General features: G+C 38.5%; 1 protein-coding gene across 2 annotated transcripts in view; it reads left to right on the top strand.

Annotated features, from left to right (window-relative positions):
- RTN4 (reticulon 4) overlaps window positions 1–19,826 on the top strand; it is a 74,286-nt gene that overhangs the window by 9,513 nt on the left and 44,947 nt on the right. The window contains exons 2-3 of one of the 2 annotated variants that reach the window (XM_040224845.1): window positions 12,472–12,528; window positions 13,257–15,665. The exons of the other annotated variant lie outside the window; for it this stretch is intronic. Of the exons in view, the coding sequence (XP_040080779.1) occupies window positions 12,472–12,528; window positions 13,257–15,665 (2,466 nt within the window). The remainder of the gene's footprint in view (window positions 1–12,471; window positions 12,529–13,256; window positions 15,666–19,826) is intronic. 2 annotated transcript variants of the gene reach the window in all.

The raw sequence follows: 19,826 nt of genomic DNA, 5'->3' as shown, positions 1-19,826 counted from the left end.
TGATAATCTCAAGGTAATACTTTTTTTGTTTGAATCTGTTTTGTTCGACATTAATATCGCCATTCTATATTTTGTAGGATAAGTACTTGGATCGTATATCCTTTCACATCCTTTTACTTTTAACCTTCCTGTTTTTTTATATTTAAAGTGTGTGTCCTGTAAGTGGCATATAGTAGGGTTTTCATCTAGTCTGAAAATCTCTGCCTTTTAATTGGAGCAGTTTACTACATTCAGTGTAATTATTAGTATAGCTCATTTAAGTCTCTTCTCTCTTAGTTCCATCTGCTTTTTTTTTTTTGGTACTTCTGTATATTCCTTCCATCCTTCGTGCTTTTATTGTCATTGTCATTTTAATTCTCTCTATAGTGTAGTTATTTAAGCTTCAAAAATCAGTTATTCTTGAAAGAAATTAAGATATGAGAATACTTTATATTTACTCATATACTTACCTTTTCTGTAAGGAAATGAGGAAGTGAGACTATTTTGTATCTACTCATATATTTACCAATTCTGCCCTCTTCATTCCTTTATGGAGATTCGGATTTCTGTATGGTATCTTTTTTCCTTCTTTCTGAAGACCTTCATTTAACATTGCTTGTTGTTCTGGTTCCTTGGTGATGAAATCTTTCATTTTTTGTTTTCATCTTTTATTTCTAACATCTTAATTCATCTTTATTTTTGAAGGATTTTTTTGACGAATACAGTTAATTTTATTGTTTGTAATAATTATGGTCTATAAAATCACAGAAGGTACTGAATTAGCAGATAGTGACTGAATCATTGTCACTTGGGGAAATACAGGGTTAGGTTCCTGTGAACCTCATTGCGTTTTTGTTAATGATAAGTATATAACTTTATTTTAAGTGTGTTTCTATTTAAAGAAACACATTATTTAATATATATTGTAGACTCATTAATATTGAACTCATGGCCAAGAGTACTATAACTCATGTCTGAATGAACCTTATCTAAAACATGTGTTTCGTCTGTAAGGTACATCATTATCTTCTTGCTCTTAAGAACACGAGATAGTACTTCAGCACTATGCTTAGGGCCCACATCAGAATCACCAACAAAAAAGCATAGAAATGTAAACAGTGGGGCGCTGAATAGACTGCTAAAAGAATACTTGTTTACTGTATGGGAGCTGAAATGAGATGGCGTAGGGTTGTTTTGTTTGACCTCACCTGATAGTGTATTCAGTATGTTGGGGGACTGGAATGTTTGGTTCCTTTGCACTTGCCCAGTTCTGTAAGTACTGACTTTCAGTTTATCAATTTAATGAGCAGACTGGTGAATTAAGGAATCAGTGGTTCAGAACTGGGAAAGGAGTATGTCAAGGCTGTGTATTGTCACTTGCTTATTCAGCTTATGTGCAGAGTACATCATGTGAAATGCCAGGCTGGATGAATCACAACTTGGAATCAAGATTGCAGGGAGAGATATCAACAATCTCAGATAGGCAGATGATAACCCCTCTATGGCAGAAAGTGAAGAGAAACTAAAGAGCCTCTTGATGAGGGTGAAAGAGGGGAGTGAAAAAGCTGGCTTAAAAACTCATTATTCAGAAAGCTAAGATCATGGCATCTGGTCCCATCACTTCATGGCGAATAGAAGGGGGAAAAGTGGGAACAGTGACAAATTTTATTTTCTTGGGGTCCAAAATCACTGAGGATGGTGACTGCAGCTGCTCCTTGGAAGGAAAGCTATGACACCTAGACAGCATATTAAAAAACAGAGAGACATAACTTTGCCAACAAGGATCTGTATAGTCCCAGCTGTGGTTTTTCCAGTAGTCATGTATGGGTCTGAGAGTTGGACCATAAAGAAGACTGAGCGCCCATGATTTGGTGTTTTCAAATTGTGTTGCTGGAGAAGGCTCTTGAGAGTCCTTTGGACTGCAGGGAGATCAAACCAGTCAATCCTAAAGGAAGTCAGCCCTGAATACTCATTGGAAGGACTGATGTTGAAGCTCCAATACTTTGGCCACCTGATGTGAAAGACACATTGGAAAAGACCCTGATGCTGGGAAAAGATGGAGCTCAGGAGGAAGAAGGGAGTGACAGAGGAAGAGATGGTTGGATAACATCACTAAATCAATGGAAGTGAGTTTAAGTAAACTTTGGGAGATAGTGAAGGACAGGAAAGCCTGGTGTGCTCCAGTCCATGGGTCACAAAGAGTCTGACATGACTTAGTGACTGAACAACAATGTTCTATTATCTTTTGGGTTACACTGTATCCAATTGAGAAGTCAGGTCATTCTTAATATTGTTTGCCTGCCCTTTCCCTTTGTTTTTAAGATTTTTTTGTTTTTGGTTTTCAGTAATTTGATCTCTACAGTTATCTCTTTGTGGTTTTGTGTTTATCCTGGTTGTAGTTCATTGAGCTTCAGTGGCTGGTATTTTCTATCACAATTGTCAAATTTTAGACCATTAATAATCATAATTTTCCCCCCTATATTATTGTCTTTTGGGGGGACTCCATTTTACATATACTTTAACTGTGTGGATCACAATAAACTGGAAAATTCTGAGAGAGATGGGAATACCAGACCACCTGACCTGCCTCTTGAGAAACCTATATGCACATCAAGAAGCAACAGAATGGACATGGAACAACAGACTGGTTCCAAATAGGAAAAGGAGTACGTCAAGGCTGTATATTGTCACCCTGCTTATTTAACTTCTATGCAGAGTACATCATGAGAAACACTGGACTGGAAGAAACACAAGCTGGAATCAAGATTGCCGGGAGAAATATCAATCACCTCAGATATGCAGATGACACCACCCTTATGGCAGAAAGTGAAGACGAACTAAAAAGCCTCTTGATGAAAGTGAAAGAGGAAAGTGAAAAAGCTGGCTTAAAGCTCAACATTCAGAAAATGAAGATCGTGGCATCTGGTCCCATCACTTCATGGGAAATAGATGGGGAAACAGTGGAAACAGTGTCAGACTTTAAAGACACTTACTCCTTGGAAGAAAAGTTATGACCAACCTAGACAGCTTATTCAAAAGCAGAGACATTACTTTGCCAACAAAGGTCCGTCTTGTCAAGGCTATGGTTTTTCCAGTGGTCATGTATGGATATGAGAGTTGGACTGTGAAGAAGGCTGAGCGCTGAAGAATTGATGCTTTTGAACTGTGGTGTTGGAGAAGACTCTTGAGAGTCCCTTGGACTGCAAGGAGATCCAACCAGTTTATCCTAAAGGAGATCAGTCCTGGGTGTTCATTGGAAGGACTGATGCTGAAGCTGAAACTCCAGTACTGTGGCCACCTCATGCGAAGAGTTGACTCATTGGAAAATACTCTGATGCTGGGAGGGATTGGGGGCAGGAGGAAAAGGGGATGACAGAGGATGAGATGGCTGGATGGCATCACCGACTCGATGGACATGAGTTTGGGTAATCTCCGGGAGTTGGTGATGGACAGGGAGGCCTGGTGTGCTGCAATTCATGGGGTCGCAAAGAGTCGGACACAACTAAGCAACTGAACTGAACTGACTGAACTAACTGCTTGATTTTCTCACCAGTTATTGAGACTGTTCATTTATCTGCCCCCAGCTTTTTGTTTTTCATACTGTGCTTCAGTTTGGATAGTTTCTGTTACTCTTTGTTTAAATTTATTGATTTTATCTTCTCCATTGTCCAATCTACTTTTAAGCTCATCTGGGTAAGTTTTCTTTAGATTAATGTAATTTTCAGTTATAGCATTTCCATTTGGTTCTTTTTCTAGTCTGTTTTTCTATCAAGATTCTCTGTTCACCCATTATGATGGTCTTTTACTGTACATATTTAGGAATTTTTGAAAGCTATTTAATTTCCAATTAATATTCATTAATGCAACATTTACACTATTTCTTTTTGTTTATATTGGCTGTTTTTTCTTACTCTCATATTTTCTTCTTTTCTTGTCCAGTAATTTTTTAATTTTATGCTGCTTGTCATGGATATGGTGATAGTTTCATTTTGGCAGACAGTTGGTTGCTGACAGATCACTTTGATCTTTTCAAGTCTTGATTTTAAAATTTGTGTGGGTCTAGAGCAGTGACTTACTTTTTCTTTAAGGGCAGAGTAGTAAATATTTTAGGCTTGCAGGTCATACAGGTTCTATCTAACTACTACTCTTTGCCCTTATAGTGCAGAAGTAGCCATAGGCAAATGACACACGAATGGCCTTTTTCCAATACAGCTTTGGCCCGTGAGCCATAATTGCTGTCTTGACCTAGAGTATCCCTTACTTTAGGGTTACGTAGTCCCACTCTTAAGGTGTACCTTTTCTGGAATCATATTTTTATGCTTGGGATGTTCATGAACTCTCTGCACTCTGACTGGCACTTTTAGGTCAGACCTTACAGCACAGTCTGACCCAGAATATCCACGCAGTTCACAGCTTGATCATAGATTAGTCTGCCGGGTCTTGGTAAGTCTTGTGATGTGTATGTGCAGCATTGCATTCAGCCAAAGGTTTAAAGGAAACAGCTGTCTAGATTTCTGGAGCTCCTTTTCTTTGAAGCTTTCCTTTGTATGTCACCCTGCTCCACAAATTCCAGACAACTCAACAGCTTCCTCTGCCCAGCAAGAGTGCAGTATCCTTGGGTGGCTCTGCCATGTGCTGTTGACAGCAAGTGCCTTCAGAAAGCCAGGGCACTTGGCTGGTGTGCTTCCCTCTTCTTAGGAATTATACTCCTGTGCTGCCTGTGGTCCAGTGTCGCAGGACAGTTGCTTCATATATTTTGCCCAGTATTATAGCTGTTGATGTTGGAAGGGTTAGTGTGATAAAATTACTCTCATAGCCAGAGGCAAAGGTTCTTCTCCATGACTTTAAAATGCAGTTTATTTTCCTTGTTTTCTAAACTAGGCATGATTTTACTGACCAGTTGGTTTTGAAATAAATGTGTCAGGGGAAACACTCAGCATAAGAATGTGTGGACGTTGGTGAGATTGTGATGCGTGCTAAGTTGCTTCAGTCATGTCCGACTCTTTGCGAACCCATGGACTCCCACCAGGCTCCTCTGTCCTTGGGAGTCTCCAGCCAAGAATGCCATGCCCTTCTCCGGAGATTGTGATAGTGTATATGTTTTTCCAGTTTACCAGTAACAAATTCAAAATTGATAATGCCATTTTTACTTTTTTTGAGAAGTGATTTACTTTAAAAAAGAAATCTCTCTAGTGAATTTTAATTTTGAAACTGATTATTGTTTGGTAGCCTTCAGAGTTTGTAGTCCTGAGGCAGTTAGTCTAAACTTATATTCTAATTTTAGGCTTTGGTAAGGAAAGGAATCTGGCATTAGGGCCTCTGTGAGGAATAGATCATTTGGAAATCTCTCATACTGTTGTTATAAGTCATTCAGTGACTCTGTTCCTTTTACTGAGGGTAGTAGGAAATCAGTGCATATCTGATTATAGTTTAAATGTCAAATTTCTAGCTTTGTCATTAACTAAGCTTCGAATAAGTTACTTTAAGTAAGTTACTCTGAGCTTTGGTAAGTAAAAATGCAGAGGATTAACAAAAATAAGGTAAGATTGAGTATATTTTAGAAAGTTATTGGGGCTGAATATGGTGAATTTGAGCATTACTGGATGTTAATATTCAGGTGTGCAGGAGAGGGAAGCATGGGTTTGAATGGGAAGAAGTTTGTTTGATTGGTGTAGATAATATGTTGAGATTTCAGGTAAGTTGGGGCTTCCCTGGTGGCTCACATGGTGAAGAATCTGCCTACAGTGCGGGAGACTCAGGTTCAGGAAGACCCTTTGGAAAGAAGGGAATGGCGCCTCACTCCAGGATTCTTGCCTGGAAAATTCCATTGACAGAGGAGCCTGGCAGGGCTACAGTCTGTGGGGTCGCAAAGAGTCGAACACAACGGAGTGACTAACACTTCCACTTTTTCGGTGCAGGCCTTAATATGTCTAAGAGTTTTTGGTATAATTCAATGTATAACCAGGAGCTCGTAAATGTCTTTTGAGCAAGAAAATAAACCAAATTGTCCTTTTTGATGGCTGTAGGGGAGAGATTTAATGAGTTCTAGATTCCTTTTGCCTATTTAGTGAAAACTTGTTTTTGTTTTTTCAATATGCCATCATGTTTTTAACTTAGTTTGGATGTAATTAAGTCCCTAATATTTATTATTTCTCTGGCTGTCTGTTCAAATAGTACAGATGAGATTGATGGCTAAGGTTTTGGTTTCTTTGTTTTTTGTTTCTCATTTTTTAAAAATCTGTCCTTCTTTTACTTTTGACTCCTTTTTAAATTTATTTTTTAATTGGAGGAAAATTGTTCTGCAGTATTATGTTGGTTTCTACCATACAATTCAAATCAGCTACAATTATATGTATATCTCCTCCCTGTTGAACCTCCCGTCCCCTCATCCCACCTCTCTAGTTAATCACAGAGCACCAAACTGGGTTCCCTGTGCTACACAGCAACTTCCCACCAGTAGTTTACACTTACAGTCTGTATGTGTTGATGCTACTTTCTCCATTCGTCCCACCCTCTTCTTCCACCTCTCTATCCACAAGTCTGTTTTCTGCATCTATGTCTCCATTTCTTCCCTGCAGGTAGGTTCATGAATACCATTTTTCTAGTTTCCATATATATGTGTTAATATATGATATTTGTTTTTCTCTTTCTGACTTACTTCCCTCTATATACTAGGCTGTAGCTTCATCCAACTCACTAAGAGTAACTCAAATTCGTTCTTTTTAATGGCTGAGTAAATTTCCATTGTGTACATATACTGCATCTGCTTTATCCATTTGTCTGTTGATGGACATCTTGGTTGCTTCCATGTCCTGGCTATTGTAGATAGTGCTGCAGTGAACATTAGGGTACATGTGTCTTTTAGAATTGTGGTTTCCTCAGAGTGTATGCTCAAGAATGGGATTGTTGGGTCCTGTGATAGATTTATTTCTGGTTTTTTTTAAGGAATGTCCCTACTGTTTGCCATAATGGCTGTATCATTTTACATTCCCACCAACAGTGCAGGAGGGTTCTCTCTGCTCCACATCCCCTCCAGCATTTATTGTTTGTAGGTTTTTTTTGATGATGGGCATTCTGAGTGGTGTGAGGTGATACCTAGTTATAGTTTTGACGTGCATTTTTCCAATAATGAATGATGTTGAGTGTCTTCTCGTGTTTATTGGCCATCTGTATATCTTCTATGGAGAAACGTCTGTGTAGGTCTTCTGCCCACTTTTTGATTGGGCTGTTTTTGTTTTTCTGAGCTTTTATATTGTGATTTTATATTGTGCATTTTAGATTTTGGATTTGTGCTTTTGTATTTTTGAGATTAATCCTTTGTCAGTTGCTTCATTTGCACTTATTTTCTCCCATCTTGAGAGTCGTCTTTTAATTTTGTTTATTGTTTCCCAGCAGTTCTCCTGGGTTCCCTTACCCTACTGCTCTCCACCTGGGTGCTTTTTCCCAATAAAATCTCTCGCTTTGTCAGCACATGTGTCTCCTTGGACAGTTCATTTCCAAGCGTTAGACAAGAGCCCAGTTTCGGGCCCTGGAAGGGGTCCCTCTTCCTGCAACAAATGGCACCTCTGGCGGGACTCTTCTTCGCTAAGACTGACATCCTGACCACTCGGGGTACTCAGGGGCCAGCTTGCCTTCCAATGGACCAGACCCAGTGGCCGCAACTGGGACCCTTTTGTCCCTTGTCTCCTCCTGATGTGGACAGCTGGCCAGAGTGCCCCGACTGGTAAGGAACAAGAGACTTTATTGACCTCTCTCCCCTTCCCTCTCTTTCCTCTCCTTAACCCTTCTTATCCTTCCCTGTTTTTCTCCTTCCCTGTTTTTCTAGTCCCCTGGTCCTGGATGCAGGAATCTGGTCGAAAGGCCCTCAGCCTGAGCTGAGGATTGGAGACTGATCACCTCCTCTTGGCAGAGAACTCGAATTCCGGTTCTGGTCTGGTCTGATATCTGGTAGGACCGAGTTCCAGTCCTCCCTTCTCTGGAGGCCCAGGGAAAAGTCCCGTAATGCCTGGGTATCTGCAGGTGGCAGGAGACGTCTGTAAGGCCACCCCTTTTGCCCCCACCTCCCGCCTCCTCCCCCTTCTTCTTTTAACCTGGCTTCCTTTCCTCCCTTGAAATCTTTGATGTTAGTACTTGGATCTGAAGTTCTGTGTCTCTATAGGAGGTTTTCTGAGAGACTGTTCTTGTATTTAAGGACTTCCCTGGTAGTGCAGAGGTTAAAGCGTCTGCCTGCAATGTGGGAGACCTGGGTTCGATCCCTGGGTACGGAAGATCCCCTGGAGAAGGCAGTGGCAACCCACTCCAGTACTCTTGCCTGAAGAATCCCATGGACGGAGGAGCTTGGTGGGCTACAGTCCACGGGTCGCAAAGAGTCGGACACGACTGAGCGACTTCACTTTCACTATTGTTTCCTTTGCTGTGCAGAAGCATTTAAGTTTAATTAGGTCCCACTTGTTTATTTTTGTTTTTATTTCCATTACTATAGGAGGTGGGTCATAGAGGATCTTGCTGTGATTTATGTCAGGGAATGTATTACCTATGTTTTCCTCTTAAGAGCTTTATAGTTTCTGGCCTAACATTTAAGTCTTTAATCCATTTTGAGTGTTTTTTTTGTGTATGGTGTTAAGAAGTTTTCTAGTTTTATTCTTTCACAGGTCGTTGTACAGTTTTCCCAGCACCGCTTATTAAAGAAACTATCTTTTCTCCATTTTATATTCGTGCCTCTTTTGTCAAAGATAAGGCGCCCATAGGTATGTGGGTTTATCTCTGGGCTTTCTATCTTGTTCCATTGGGCTATATTTCTGTTTTTGTGTCAACATCATACAGTCTTGATGACTGTAGCTTTGTAGTATAGTTTGAAGTCAGGAAGGTTTATTTCTCCAGCTGTGTTTTCCTTTCTCAAGATTGCTTTGGCTTTTCGGAGTCTTTGGTGTTTCCATGCAAACTGTGAAATGTTTTTGTTCTTCTGTGAAAAATGCTATTGGTAGTTTGATAGAGATTACATTGAATCTATAGATTATTTTACGTAGTGTAGATGTTACATTGTGAAGTAGAAGCAAACAGTCAAATATTTTGGATAATTACAAGGTATTTGCTGGGAGACAGTTTTTCTTGCTTCAGGAGCTCAAACTTACGGGGCTGATCAACTAGGAATATATAATTTACAACAAGCATTTGTGCATAAATACATCCCTCAGAAGATAAAGCACTTGAGCTTGAGAGACCTTTTTCAGATCCCGGCTCTCTGGCATCCTAGCAGTTTGACTTACAGCAAGTGGTTTCTTTTTTCCTCTTCCTTCTCTCACAACTTTTTAAGGTAGTTACTATTACTTTCCTTATTTCATACGAGGAAATGAAGCCCAGAAAGGCTCAGTAATAACTTTCTGAGGATTGTACATTTATAATTGATGGATCTGGGATTTGGACCCAGGCAGTTTGATCCCATGATTCATAGTGGGCCTTAGTGAGAGTCTGAATAGCTCTCTTCTTCAGGGCCAAATGTTAGTGATCTCTTCTGGATTTTTTTTCCCTAAGCACTTTTAGAAATGGAATACTTGTTTTGTGGCTAATTTTGGATTGAATCTCATTTTACAAATGGGGATTAAAAAATTTTTTTAGTGAATATTTCAACTACCAATTTGTAAACTTTATTACTTGACCAAGTGCCAGAAATATAATTTTTACTGTAAGAGTGATTCTGGATAGCAGTAAGGATATATTTTGAAAAAAAAAAAAAACTTTAAAAATTTGGCACAATTTTAGATATATTTTGCTTTCCCTATAATTTTAATGTAACAGGTTTCTAGTTCACTTTCAAAATAGACTGTCTCTGAATTAGTTGTTTTTTAACTATATTGTCTAGAAGAAAAAAACAACCATTTTGTTAGGAATTTGCTACTTTTTATTTAGGTGGAGCAGCTGTGTAATAATTTGTTTTTTTCCTTTGACCCCCAAATCTCAGTTTTGTACAACATTTTAATTCATTATCTTAGCTGAAAGGAATTTTCAGATTATTATTTTACAAATGAGAAACTAATTTAACTAAGATTACAGAAGTCATCTTTTAAAAGTGTGTACACTGAAGCAGGAGCATGGATTTTAAATCTAGGCTGTGGTGTAATTTAGAGCAAGCTACTAGATTGTCATCTGTAAAAATTCTCATATTTCTCATTGGGTTGATGTGTAGATTAAGTAAGTATGAAAAGTCCTTGGCCTGGCAGTGAGCATGAAATAAATGCTAAGTATTAGAAAAAATAAAATGTGTATGCATATGTGCGCGTGTGTGTGTGTGCTAGGTCGCTTCAGTCGTGTCTGACTCTTTACGACCTTAGGGACTGTAGCCCACCAGGCTCCTCTATCCATGGGATTCTCCAGGCAAGAATACTGGAGTGGGTTGCCATGCCCTCCTCCAGGGGATCCTCCCAACCCAGGGATCAAACTGCGCCTCCTGCTTTGCAAGCAGATTCTTTACCGTTGAGCCACCGGGGAAGCCCATGCATATGTGTACATTTTATAAAATCTCATAAGGCAAAGTGTCTCAGTGGTGTGGGTGAGTGGCCTATCCAGCCTGTGGTTCTGGGTTATAGGAGACTTTTAAATGCTTGTCATGGATTTCACCTCACCACCCATCTAAAAAGTGTTTATTTCTTTTTAAAATTGTTTATTTATTTATTTTGGCCGTGCTGGGTCGTTGTTGCTGTGTGAGGTTTTCTTCCGTTTTGATGAGTGGAGACTACCCTCTAGTTGCGGTGCACCGGTTTCTCTACTGGCTTCTCTTGTGGAGCACGGGTTCAAGGGTGTGTGGGCTTCACTAGTTGCAGCATGCAGGGTCAGTAGTTGCAGCTCTCAGGCTCTAAAGCGCAGAATCGGTAGTTGTGACACAGAGGCTTAGTTGCTCTGCGGCACGTGAGATTGTCTCAGATCTGGGATTGAACCCGCCTGTGTCCCCTGCGTTGGCAGCTGGATTCTTCACCACTGAATCACTAGGGATTAGGTATCATACCTAGGAAGAATTTGTTTTTAAATTTTATGTGACATTTTGAATTCTTTGAAAGGAATACCCTTGGAAGAAGTCTTTGTTCATGATAGCCACATCTCTGATTTCTCTTTTTTCCTGTTGATCAGGCTTGTCTAGCTTGTCCTTCCCAGTAGAAGTATCCAAATTTATTATGTCCTCTACGCGAAAGAAATACCTCCTGTCATCTGTCAAACTATTTCAAATTGTCTTTTGTTAGGGGGCTTTCTCTAGTGTAAACCAAAGATCTTTTGCATAAGATTGCCTACCAGCAGGTATAAAATGATATTGTACAAGGTTAATATACCAATATGTAGTGTATTAATGGGCTGCCATAACAAAACACCATAGACTAGGTAACTTAAACAAGGGAACTTTAATTCTTACAGTTATGAAGACTGGGAAGTCTTAAGGCCAAAGCGTGGGCAAGTTAGGTTTCACTAAAGGCCTGTTTTCTTGGCGTATAGGTTGCTGCCTTCTCACTGTGTGCTCACATGACCTCTTCATGTGACCATGGTCCGACCCTCATGACCTCATGTATTCTTCTTTACCTCAGAAAGGCCCCATTTTCAAACATGACTCACTGGACCTTAGGGCTTCAGCATAATGAATTTGGGGGGAAACACAGTTTATAACATACGGCATATATTGGTTAAGAAAGGGAGCTCTGGAGTCTTGCTACTAATGTATTGCTGGAGTCTTTGTTACTTATGTACTGAGTGAGTTTCTTAATTTGTCTGTCTTTCAGTTTTTTAATCTGTTAAATGGGATATTAACAACACTGTAACAGTAGAATTATAATGAGTAAAATGAGTTCTTGCATCATGTAAAGCACTTAGAATAACAAATAGAGAATATGCATGATTTTCTGAAAGTGTTCTTCTAAATTGAACATGCTGCTGCTGCTAAGTCACTTCAGTCGTGTCCAACTCTGTGTGACCCCATAGACAGCAGCCCACCAGGCTCCCTTGTCCCTGGGATTCTCCAGGCAAGAACACTGGAGTGGGTTGCCATTTCCTTCTCCAGTGCATGAAAGTGAAAAGTGAAAGTGAAGTCGCTCAGTCATGTCCGACTCTTAGCGACCCCATGGATTGCAGCTACCAGGCTCCTCCATCCATGGGGTTTTCCAGGCAAGAGTACTGGAGTGGGGTGCCATTATCTTCTCCAAAATTGAACATAGACCAATAAAAAGAAAAGATTAGTGTATTAAAGCCATGATGATTCATGAAGTTAACATGTTATTGCCTCTTGAGAAATGATAGGTTCTATGGATATCATTTAATCAATTTTGTAAATTATAATTTAATCTGGATTAATGGAACTACTAATGGTACTACTTTTTCCTTTCCATCTTGACTTTTTCTCTGTAGATTAAGTTTTGTGTTAACTCATTACAAACTGAACCCCTTGCTTGCTCCTCTTTAGTCTCCTTCCAGCTCTGTCTTTATTTCTGCTGAGGATATATTCTATTTGTTTTTCAGATGAGACACTTTTTGCTCTTCCTGCTGCATCTGAGCCTGTGATACACTCCTCTGCAGGCAAGTTCTTTCTGCTAGCCTTTTATCTTCTGTGTATTCTAACTTTAACTTTTTAGTTTTGTTAACTGTGCTTAGTAGTTTGAATTTACTAAAAAATTAGCATGATTCCAAGAATGTTTGTCTGCTGACCAAGTTGAAATTTGCATTTTATATGCTGTATCCAAGAGAGAAATGGGCAGAAACCTGATTAATAATTGGAAATGTGTAAGGAATTCTTGGACCATTGATTTATGTTTACTTATTGACTAATCATTTCCTCCAAATACAGTTTATTTTCTTGTAGCTGAAAGGCTTTCACAGAAAAGAATGCCAGTCTATGGCATTTAATTAGCCAGTGCCCCTTCTTTCCTGTACTGTCGGTCAAACTCTCTTCTCAAATTCTCATTTCTTCCTCTAAGACTAGTTAATAGTAGTTTTTCTCAGTTAATTTTACTTGAGGGAAAAAAAAAAAATTTACTTGAGGTATTTCTCAAAGACTTGATGTCATTGCATGGCATATAATTGCCTTTATAGCTGTGCACATGTTTTTTGACCATAGCTTTAATTTCTTCAATAATTATTCAGTCTACTTGATTATTATTTATAAACTAAATGTTATTAGCATTTTAGTTAACAGTAGGTCTTTACTAACACTGTTTTTTGAATCTGTAATAAAACTTGCATTAACTCTGAGCATTAGTATCAGAGCACTGGCATTCTCTAACTTTCCTTTCTGTCCACGGTCACAGAAAAAATTATGGATTTGAAGGAGCAGCCAGGTAACACTGTTTCTGCTGGTCAAGAGGATTTTCCATCTGTCCTGCTTGAAACTGCTGCTTCTCTTCCTTCTTTACCTCCTCTCTCAGCTGCTTCTTTTAAAGAACGTGAATACCTTGGTGATTTACCAGCAGTACTACCCACTGAAGGAACACTTCCAGAAATTTCAAATGAAGCTTCTAAAGCATTCTCAGAGAAGGCAAAAAATCCATTTGTAGAGAGAAATTTAACCGAGTTTTCAGAATTGGAGTACTCAGAAATGGAATCATCATTCAGTGGCTCTCAAAAAGCAGAACCTGCCATAACGGTAGCGAGTCCTAGGGCCGAAATAGTTGTGAGGAGTAAAGATAAAGAAGAGGACTTAGTTAGTCGTAACATCCTTCATACTCAGCAGGAGTTATCTACAGTCCTTACGAAATCCGTTAAAGAAGAAGATAGAGTTCTGTCTCCGGAAAAAACAAAGGACAGTTTTAATGAAAAGGGAGTTGCAGCAGAAGCTTCTATGAGGGAGGAATATGCAGACTTCAAACCATTTGAGCGAGTATGGGAAGGGAAAGATACTTACAAGCAAGATAGTGATGTTTTGGCTGCTGAAGGTAATATAGAGAGCAAATTGGAAGGTAAAGTGGATAAGAAACGTTTTTCAGATAGCCTTGAACAAACAAATCGTGAAAAAGATAGTGAAAGCAGTAATGACGACACTTCATTTCCCAGTACACCAGAGGCTATAAGAGGTGGTTCAGGAGCATACATCACATGTGCTCCCTTTAACCCAACAACTGAGAATGTTTCAGCAAACATTTTCCCCTTGTTGGAAGATCATACTTCGGAAAATAAGACAGATGAAAAAAAGATAGAAGAAAAAAAGGCACAAATTGTAACAGAGAAGAATGCAAGCGCCAAAGCATCAAATCCTTTCCTTGTGGCAGCACAGGAGTCCAAGACAGATTACGTTACAACAGATCATGTGTCAAAGGTGACCCAGGAAGCAGTGGCAAACATGCCTGAAGGTCTAACCCCAGATTTGGTTCAGGAAGCATGTGAGAGTGAATTGAATGACGCTACTGGTACAAAAATTGCCTTTGAAACAAAAATGGACCTGGTTCAAACTTCAGAAGCTGTGCAGGAGTCACTTTACCCCGTAACACAGCTTTGCCCATCTTTTGAAGAATCTGAAGCTACTCCTTCACCAGTTTTGCCTGACATTGTCATGGAAGCACCATTAAATTCTGTAGTTCCTAGTGCTGGTGCTTCTGCAGTGCAGCTCAGTTCATCACCATTAGAAACTCCTCCTTCAGTTAATTATGAAAGCATGAAGTTTGAGCCTGAAAATCCCCCACCATATGAGGAGGCCATGAATGTATCACTAAAAAAAGAATTGGGAATGAATGAAGAAATCACAGAGCCTGAAAGTATTAGTGTAGCTGTTCAGGAAACAGAAGCTCCTTATATATCTATTGCATGTGATTTAATTAAAGAAACAAAGATCTCTACTGAACCAACTCCAGATTTCTCTAGTTATTCAGAAATAGCAGAAGTTGCACAGCCAGTGCCCGAGCATTCTGAGCTAGTTGAAGATTCCTCCCCTGATTCTGAACCAGTTGACTTATTTAGTGATGATTCAATACCCGAAGTTCCACAAAAACAAGATGAAGCTGTAATACTTGTGAAAGAAAATCTCATTGAAATTTCATCTGAGTCAGTGACAGGACATGAAAATAAGGGAAAACTCAGTGCTTCACCACCACCTGAGGGAGGAAAACCATATTTGGAGTCTTTTCAGCCCAGTTTAGGCATCACAAAAGATACCTTAGCACCTGATGAAGTTTCAGCATTGACCCAAAAGGAGAAAATACCTTTGCAGATGGAGGAGCTCAATACTGCAGTTTATTCAAGTGATGGCTTATTCATTGCTCAGGAAGCAAACCTAAGAGAAAGTGAAACATTTTCAGATTCATCTCCAATTGAGATTATAGATGAGTTCCCTACCCTTGTCAGTTCTAAAGCAGATTCTTCTCCTACATTAGCCAGGGAATACACTGACCTAGAAGTATCCCACAAAAGTGAAATTGCTGACATCCAGGATGTAGCTGGGTCATTGGCTCGTGCAGGATTGCCCCATGACCTTTCTTTCAAGAGTACACAACCTAAAGAGGAAGAAGTTCATGTCCCAGATGAGTTCTCCAAAGATAGGGATGATGTTTCAAAGGTGCCCGTACTGCCTCCAGATGTTTCTGCTTTGGCTGCTCAAGCAGAGATAGGCAGCATAGAAAAACCCAAAGTTCTTGTGAAAGAAGCTGAGAAAAAACTTCCTTCTGATACAGAAAAAGAGCGAAGATCACCATCTGCTATATTTTCAGCAGAGCTGAGTAAAACTTCAGGTAATCAATCCATACATTATTGTGTGCTTTCTTGCCACCTTGTGACTTATGGAACATTCTACCTTTTGTGTAGCGTGTTATGTTTATAGGGTCTAAATATATCACATCAGTAAGAATTCTTTTTACTGGCTCAGTTAAAGGTTTTAGTGCCCCCCCCCACCCTTGCACTCATCCCTCACTCTTGCTCTTAACTTGCCATTAATTATTTGTTGGTAATTTTTATATTGCACTACAGAACTGGAATAAAATTTTATTAGAATTGACTTCAACAGCTATTTCTTTCTTCTCTTTTGCTTTAGTGTTTCCTAATAGCATCAAGAGCAAGAGGTATTAAAAACGAAGTATTTTCAGATATATTTACTTTTGTTTTCCCAGAAATATCTTCATTTTAAAATCTTAAGGAAAGAACATTTCTGTTACTTGTCTCTACTATTTCAGTATGATGCAGTAATGCCAGTAATAGGTATAAAGTTAAGCATATTGAGTATTAGACATTTTGTTGAAGTGTACATTGAGGTATGCTATTAATTCTCCTGGAAAGTACTAATTCTCATTTTTTTCTTGTGACTCCACATTTCCCACATACCTGATTTGTGTAAAGTAACTTGTGCATTTGTTTTTATTTAGCATCCTAATTTAGATGTGTTTTCTATAAAAATATGTAGTGATTACTATGAATTTACTGAATATACTTAGGCATTGGAGATAGGTAGTACTGGTGGCAGAGACCAGTTTACAGTTTGTTGCTATAATCAAAGAAAGGGGAGATCATGAGCATTAAGGCAATGGGATGGGCACAGAGACGTAAGTAATAGTGTTTGATTGGAATGGGACATGAAGCTAAGGGGAGGAGTTAAAGCTGACTCTGGGGAACCTGGGTTCCTTTCATGTGCACATACATGGATGGCAGTGTGAGAAACTGAGTTGGAAACATGAGAAAATAAAGTGGGTTTAATGGGAGAAAACGCTCAGTTTTTTTTTTTTAAGAGTGCTCAGTGTTTATTAGACATAGTAGTATATATTGCCTGTAGATTATTCATGTGCAAGGCAGATGCCTCTTTAAAATGGTTTTTAATTGGAGTGTAATTGCTTTACAGTATTGTGCTAGTTTCTGCTGTGCATCAGCTGTATGTATAGTATATTCCCTCCCTCTAGAACCTCCCTGCCACCCAGCCCTGTCCCACCCTCTAGGTCATCAGAGCATGGAGCTGAGCTCCTCATGTTACACAGTAGCTTCCCATTAGTTATCTGTTAGCGCGGTCCTGTTTCTATGGCAGTGCCACTCTCAGTTCGTCCCACCCTCTCCTTCCCGTCTGTGTCCGCAAGTCTGTTCCCTGACTGCAGCTCTATTCCTGCCCTGCAAATTGGTTCATCAGTACCATTTTTCTAGATACCATATATATGTTTTTCTCTTTCTGACATACTTCACTGTGTGTGTCAGACTCTGGGTTCATCCAAGTCACCAGATGACCATTAAAAATTCAGTTCTGAGAATGTTGTAATTAAGGTACCTATGTGACATCCCAGAATGAGAGAGATTATACATAGGAAGCTCTTGAGAGAGACCTTAACTGTATGCATGTATTTACTGTGGACTCGAGGCAGTAGTTAAAGCCACAGACATCAACTGCGGGGGAAGGGTTACAGGTGGAAGAATTGATCAACATTAACAAATTCTGGAGAGGCTTAGTTAAGATAAGGATCGAGGATTTGTCAGAAGGAAGGGAGTTGTAATGGTCATCTCTGTTCTCAGAGGGCTAATGATTTTCTGCATCCTTGTTTGTGATCTAGGTGTTTTTTTCTTTTAATTTCTGTATCTTAATACTGAATATACTTTTAAATGTGAAAACATTAATCAGTGTTAAATGAAAATTAAACTTGCTCAGATAACTTATTATCTCCAACTTGTTCTCTTTGTTTTCTTAAAATGACATTTATAGGCAGGATTCAATTTTAATTGGGGGGAAAAAAAGACTGATTTTAATCAGCAAAGGAGATGAGCCAAATGTGATGCAGACTTTGATGCCTTATTTTTAGATAAAATTAATTAGGAGAAAAATGAATGCTAGTCTTCTTTTCCCTTGATAAAAAGGTATTTTATCAAAATGTATTTTTTGCTTTGTTTTTTATACTTATTGGGATATAGTTGATAAACACTATTGTATTTCAGGTTGTGCAGTCCAGTGAATCTGTTCTATATATCATATATCCACTCTCTTTTAGGTTCTTTTCCCATATAGGCCATTATAGCATATTAAGTAGAGTTCCCTGTGCTATATATTAGGTCCTTATTAGTTATCTATTTTATATGTAGTAGTGTGTAAATGTTAATCTCAACCTTCCAATTTATCCTTCCCCTTTCCTAACCGCGCCCCCCCACATAACCACAAGTTTATTTTCTATATCTATGACTGTTTCATTTTTGTAAATAAGTTTATTTGTACACTTTTTTTTTAGATTCAACATAAAAGCGGTATCATATGATATTTGTCTTTCTCTGTCTGACTTCACTCAGTATGACCAAGAGTACAGCATGGAAAAGGGAGAAAAAGAGTCATTTATATAGTGGAGAAGTGTGAAATACTCCCTCGGCCAGGTGCCAGGGTTAACATCCACAGTGATAAGCTATGCTGATAGTCTGGACCCAAACTGAGGGACATCCTACAAAATAATCTGGCTAGTACTTCTCAAAACTGTCAAGGTCATCAGAAACAATGACGTCTGAGAAACTAAGGAGACATGATGATTAAATGTAATGTGATAGCCTAGATGGAATACTAGGACAGAAAGAGGAGATTATGTGAAAGCTAAGAGAACCCAAATAAAACATGGACTTTAGTTAATGAAAATGTATCACTATTGACTCATTATATATGACAAGTGTACCATAGTAATATAATAAGAAACTGAGTACAGGGTATATGCTCTCTGTAATATTCTTGTGATTTTTCTGTTAATCCAAAACTATTGTAAAATAAAAAAGTTTATTAAATGTTCTTTTTAAAAAGGCCTAGAAATTACCTGGCATATATAGGCATTCAACAAGTGGTAGCTTTTTTATTTTTTAAATGATTTTTGCCATTTTGAAAAATAAAGGAAACATTTTTGTTTTAATTTGAATTTTTTTTGATTACTTATGAATCTGGACCATTTTTTAAAGCTTCTCTTTGCTTTTTATATTCATGCCCTTTATCTGGTTCAGTCAAGCTGTATTCTTTTTACTGTTTTGGCTATACCACATGACCTGTAGGATCTTAGTTCCCTGACGAGGGATTAAACATGGCCCACTGTGGTGAAAACACTGAGTCCTAACCACTGGACAACCAGGGAATTCCCTCAAAGTGTATACTTAATAATAAAATGTAAATACTGGTTTCTCTCAGTTCATAATTATGAACGTTCATTATGTTACTTTTTGCTTCACTGTACCTCATTATTTAGAGGCTGAGCATGTCATATATATTCTTTATTTTTTTAAAAAAGATTTGTAACTGAAGATTTATGCTTTTGGTACTTTGATGGTTTTTATTTTTTGCTTAAGATATATTATGATTATCATTGGCATTTTAATTTTTCACTTTCCACTTATTTTAAATAGAAATATCTAAGTTAAAATATTTTAATAATTGCTTAAATTTATACTACTAAATTTAGACCCATATAGTGAAACTTCTGAATAGTTAACTGATAGCACTACCAGATGACAATTGAAATGTTTCTCTCAGATGACGAATGGAAATCTCAGTTTGGCATAGAGTGACAGTTCAGGGATATAAATGTATAATGATTGGAAGATCATTAACAATACTAAGGGCACAAAGAGGCTCTCTCTACCTTGGGATATTAGGAATGGCTTCACAAAGAGATGCTACTTTAAAAGTTAAGAGTTAGCAAATGTGAGTAAACATATAGACTTATTCATTTATATAAATATGATAAAAGTTTTCTAGATCCTGTTTTGATATTTTGGGGGCAATTTGGATATTATGGTCAGTATGTAGAAACTTACTCACTCGAAGCTACGGACAGATTTGCAAACTGTCCATGAGGGACTCGGTGAAAAGAAACATCAGGTTTATTCAGAACTAAAATGAAAAACCAATCTGTGTTAAAAGAGGGTTTATTACACATTAGATGCTAAATTTCCTGTGACTGGAATTA

This window comes from Oryx dammah, unplaced genomic scaffold, assembly GCF_014754425.2.
Source record: "Oryx dammah isolate SB20612 unplaced genomic scaffold, SCBI_Odam_1.1 HiC_scaffold_25, whole genome shotgun sequence".
NCBI lineage: Eukaryota > Metazoa > Chordata > Mammalia > Artiodactyla > Bovidae > Oryx > Oryx dammah.
This window is presented reverse-complemented; position numbering and strand designations above follow the sequence as displayed.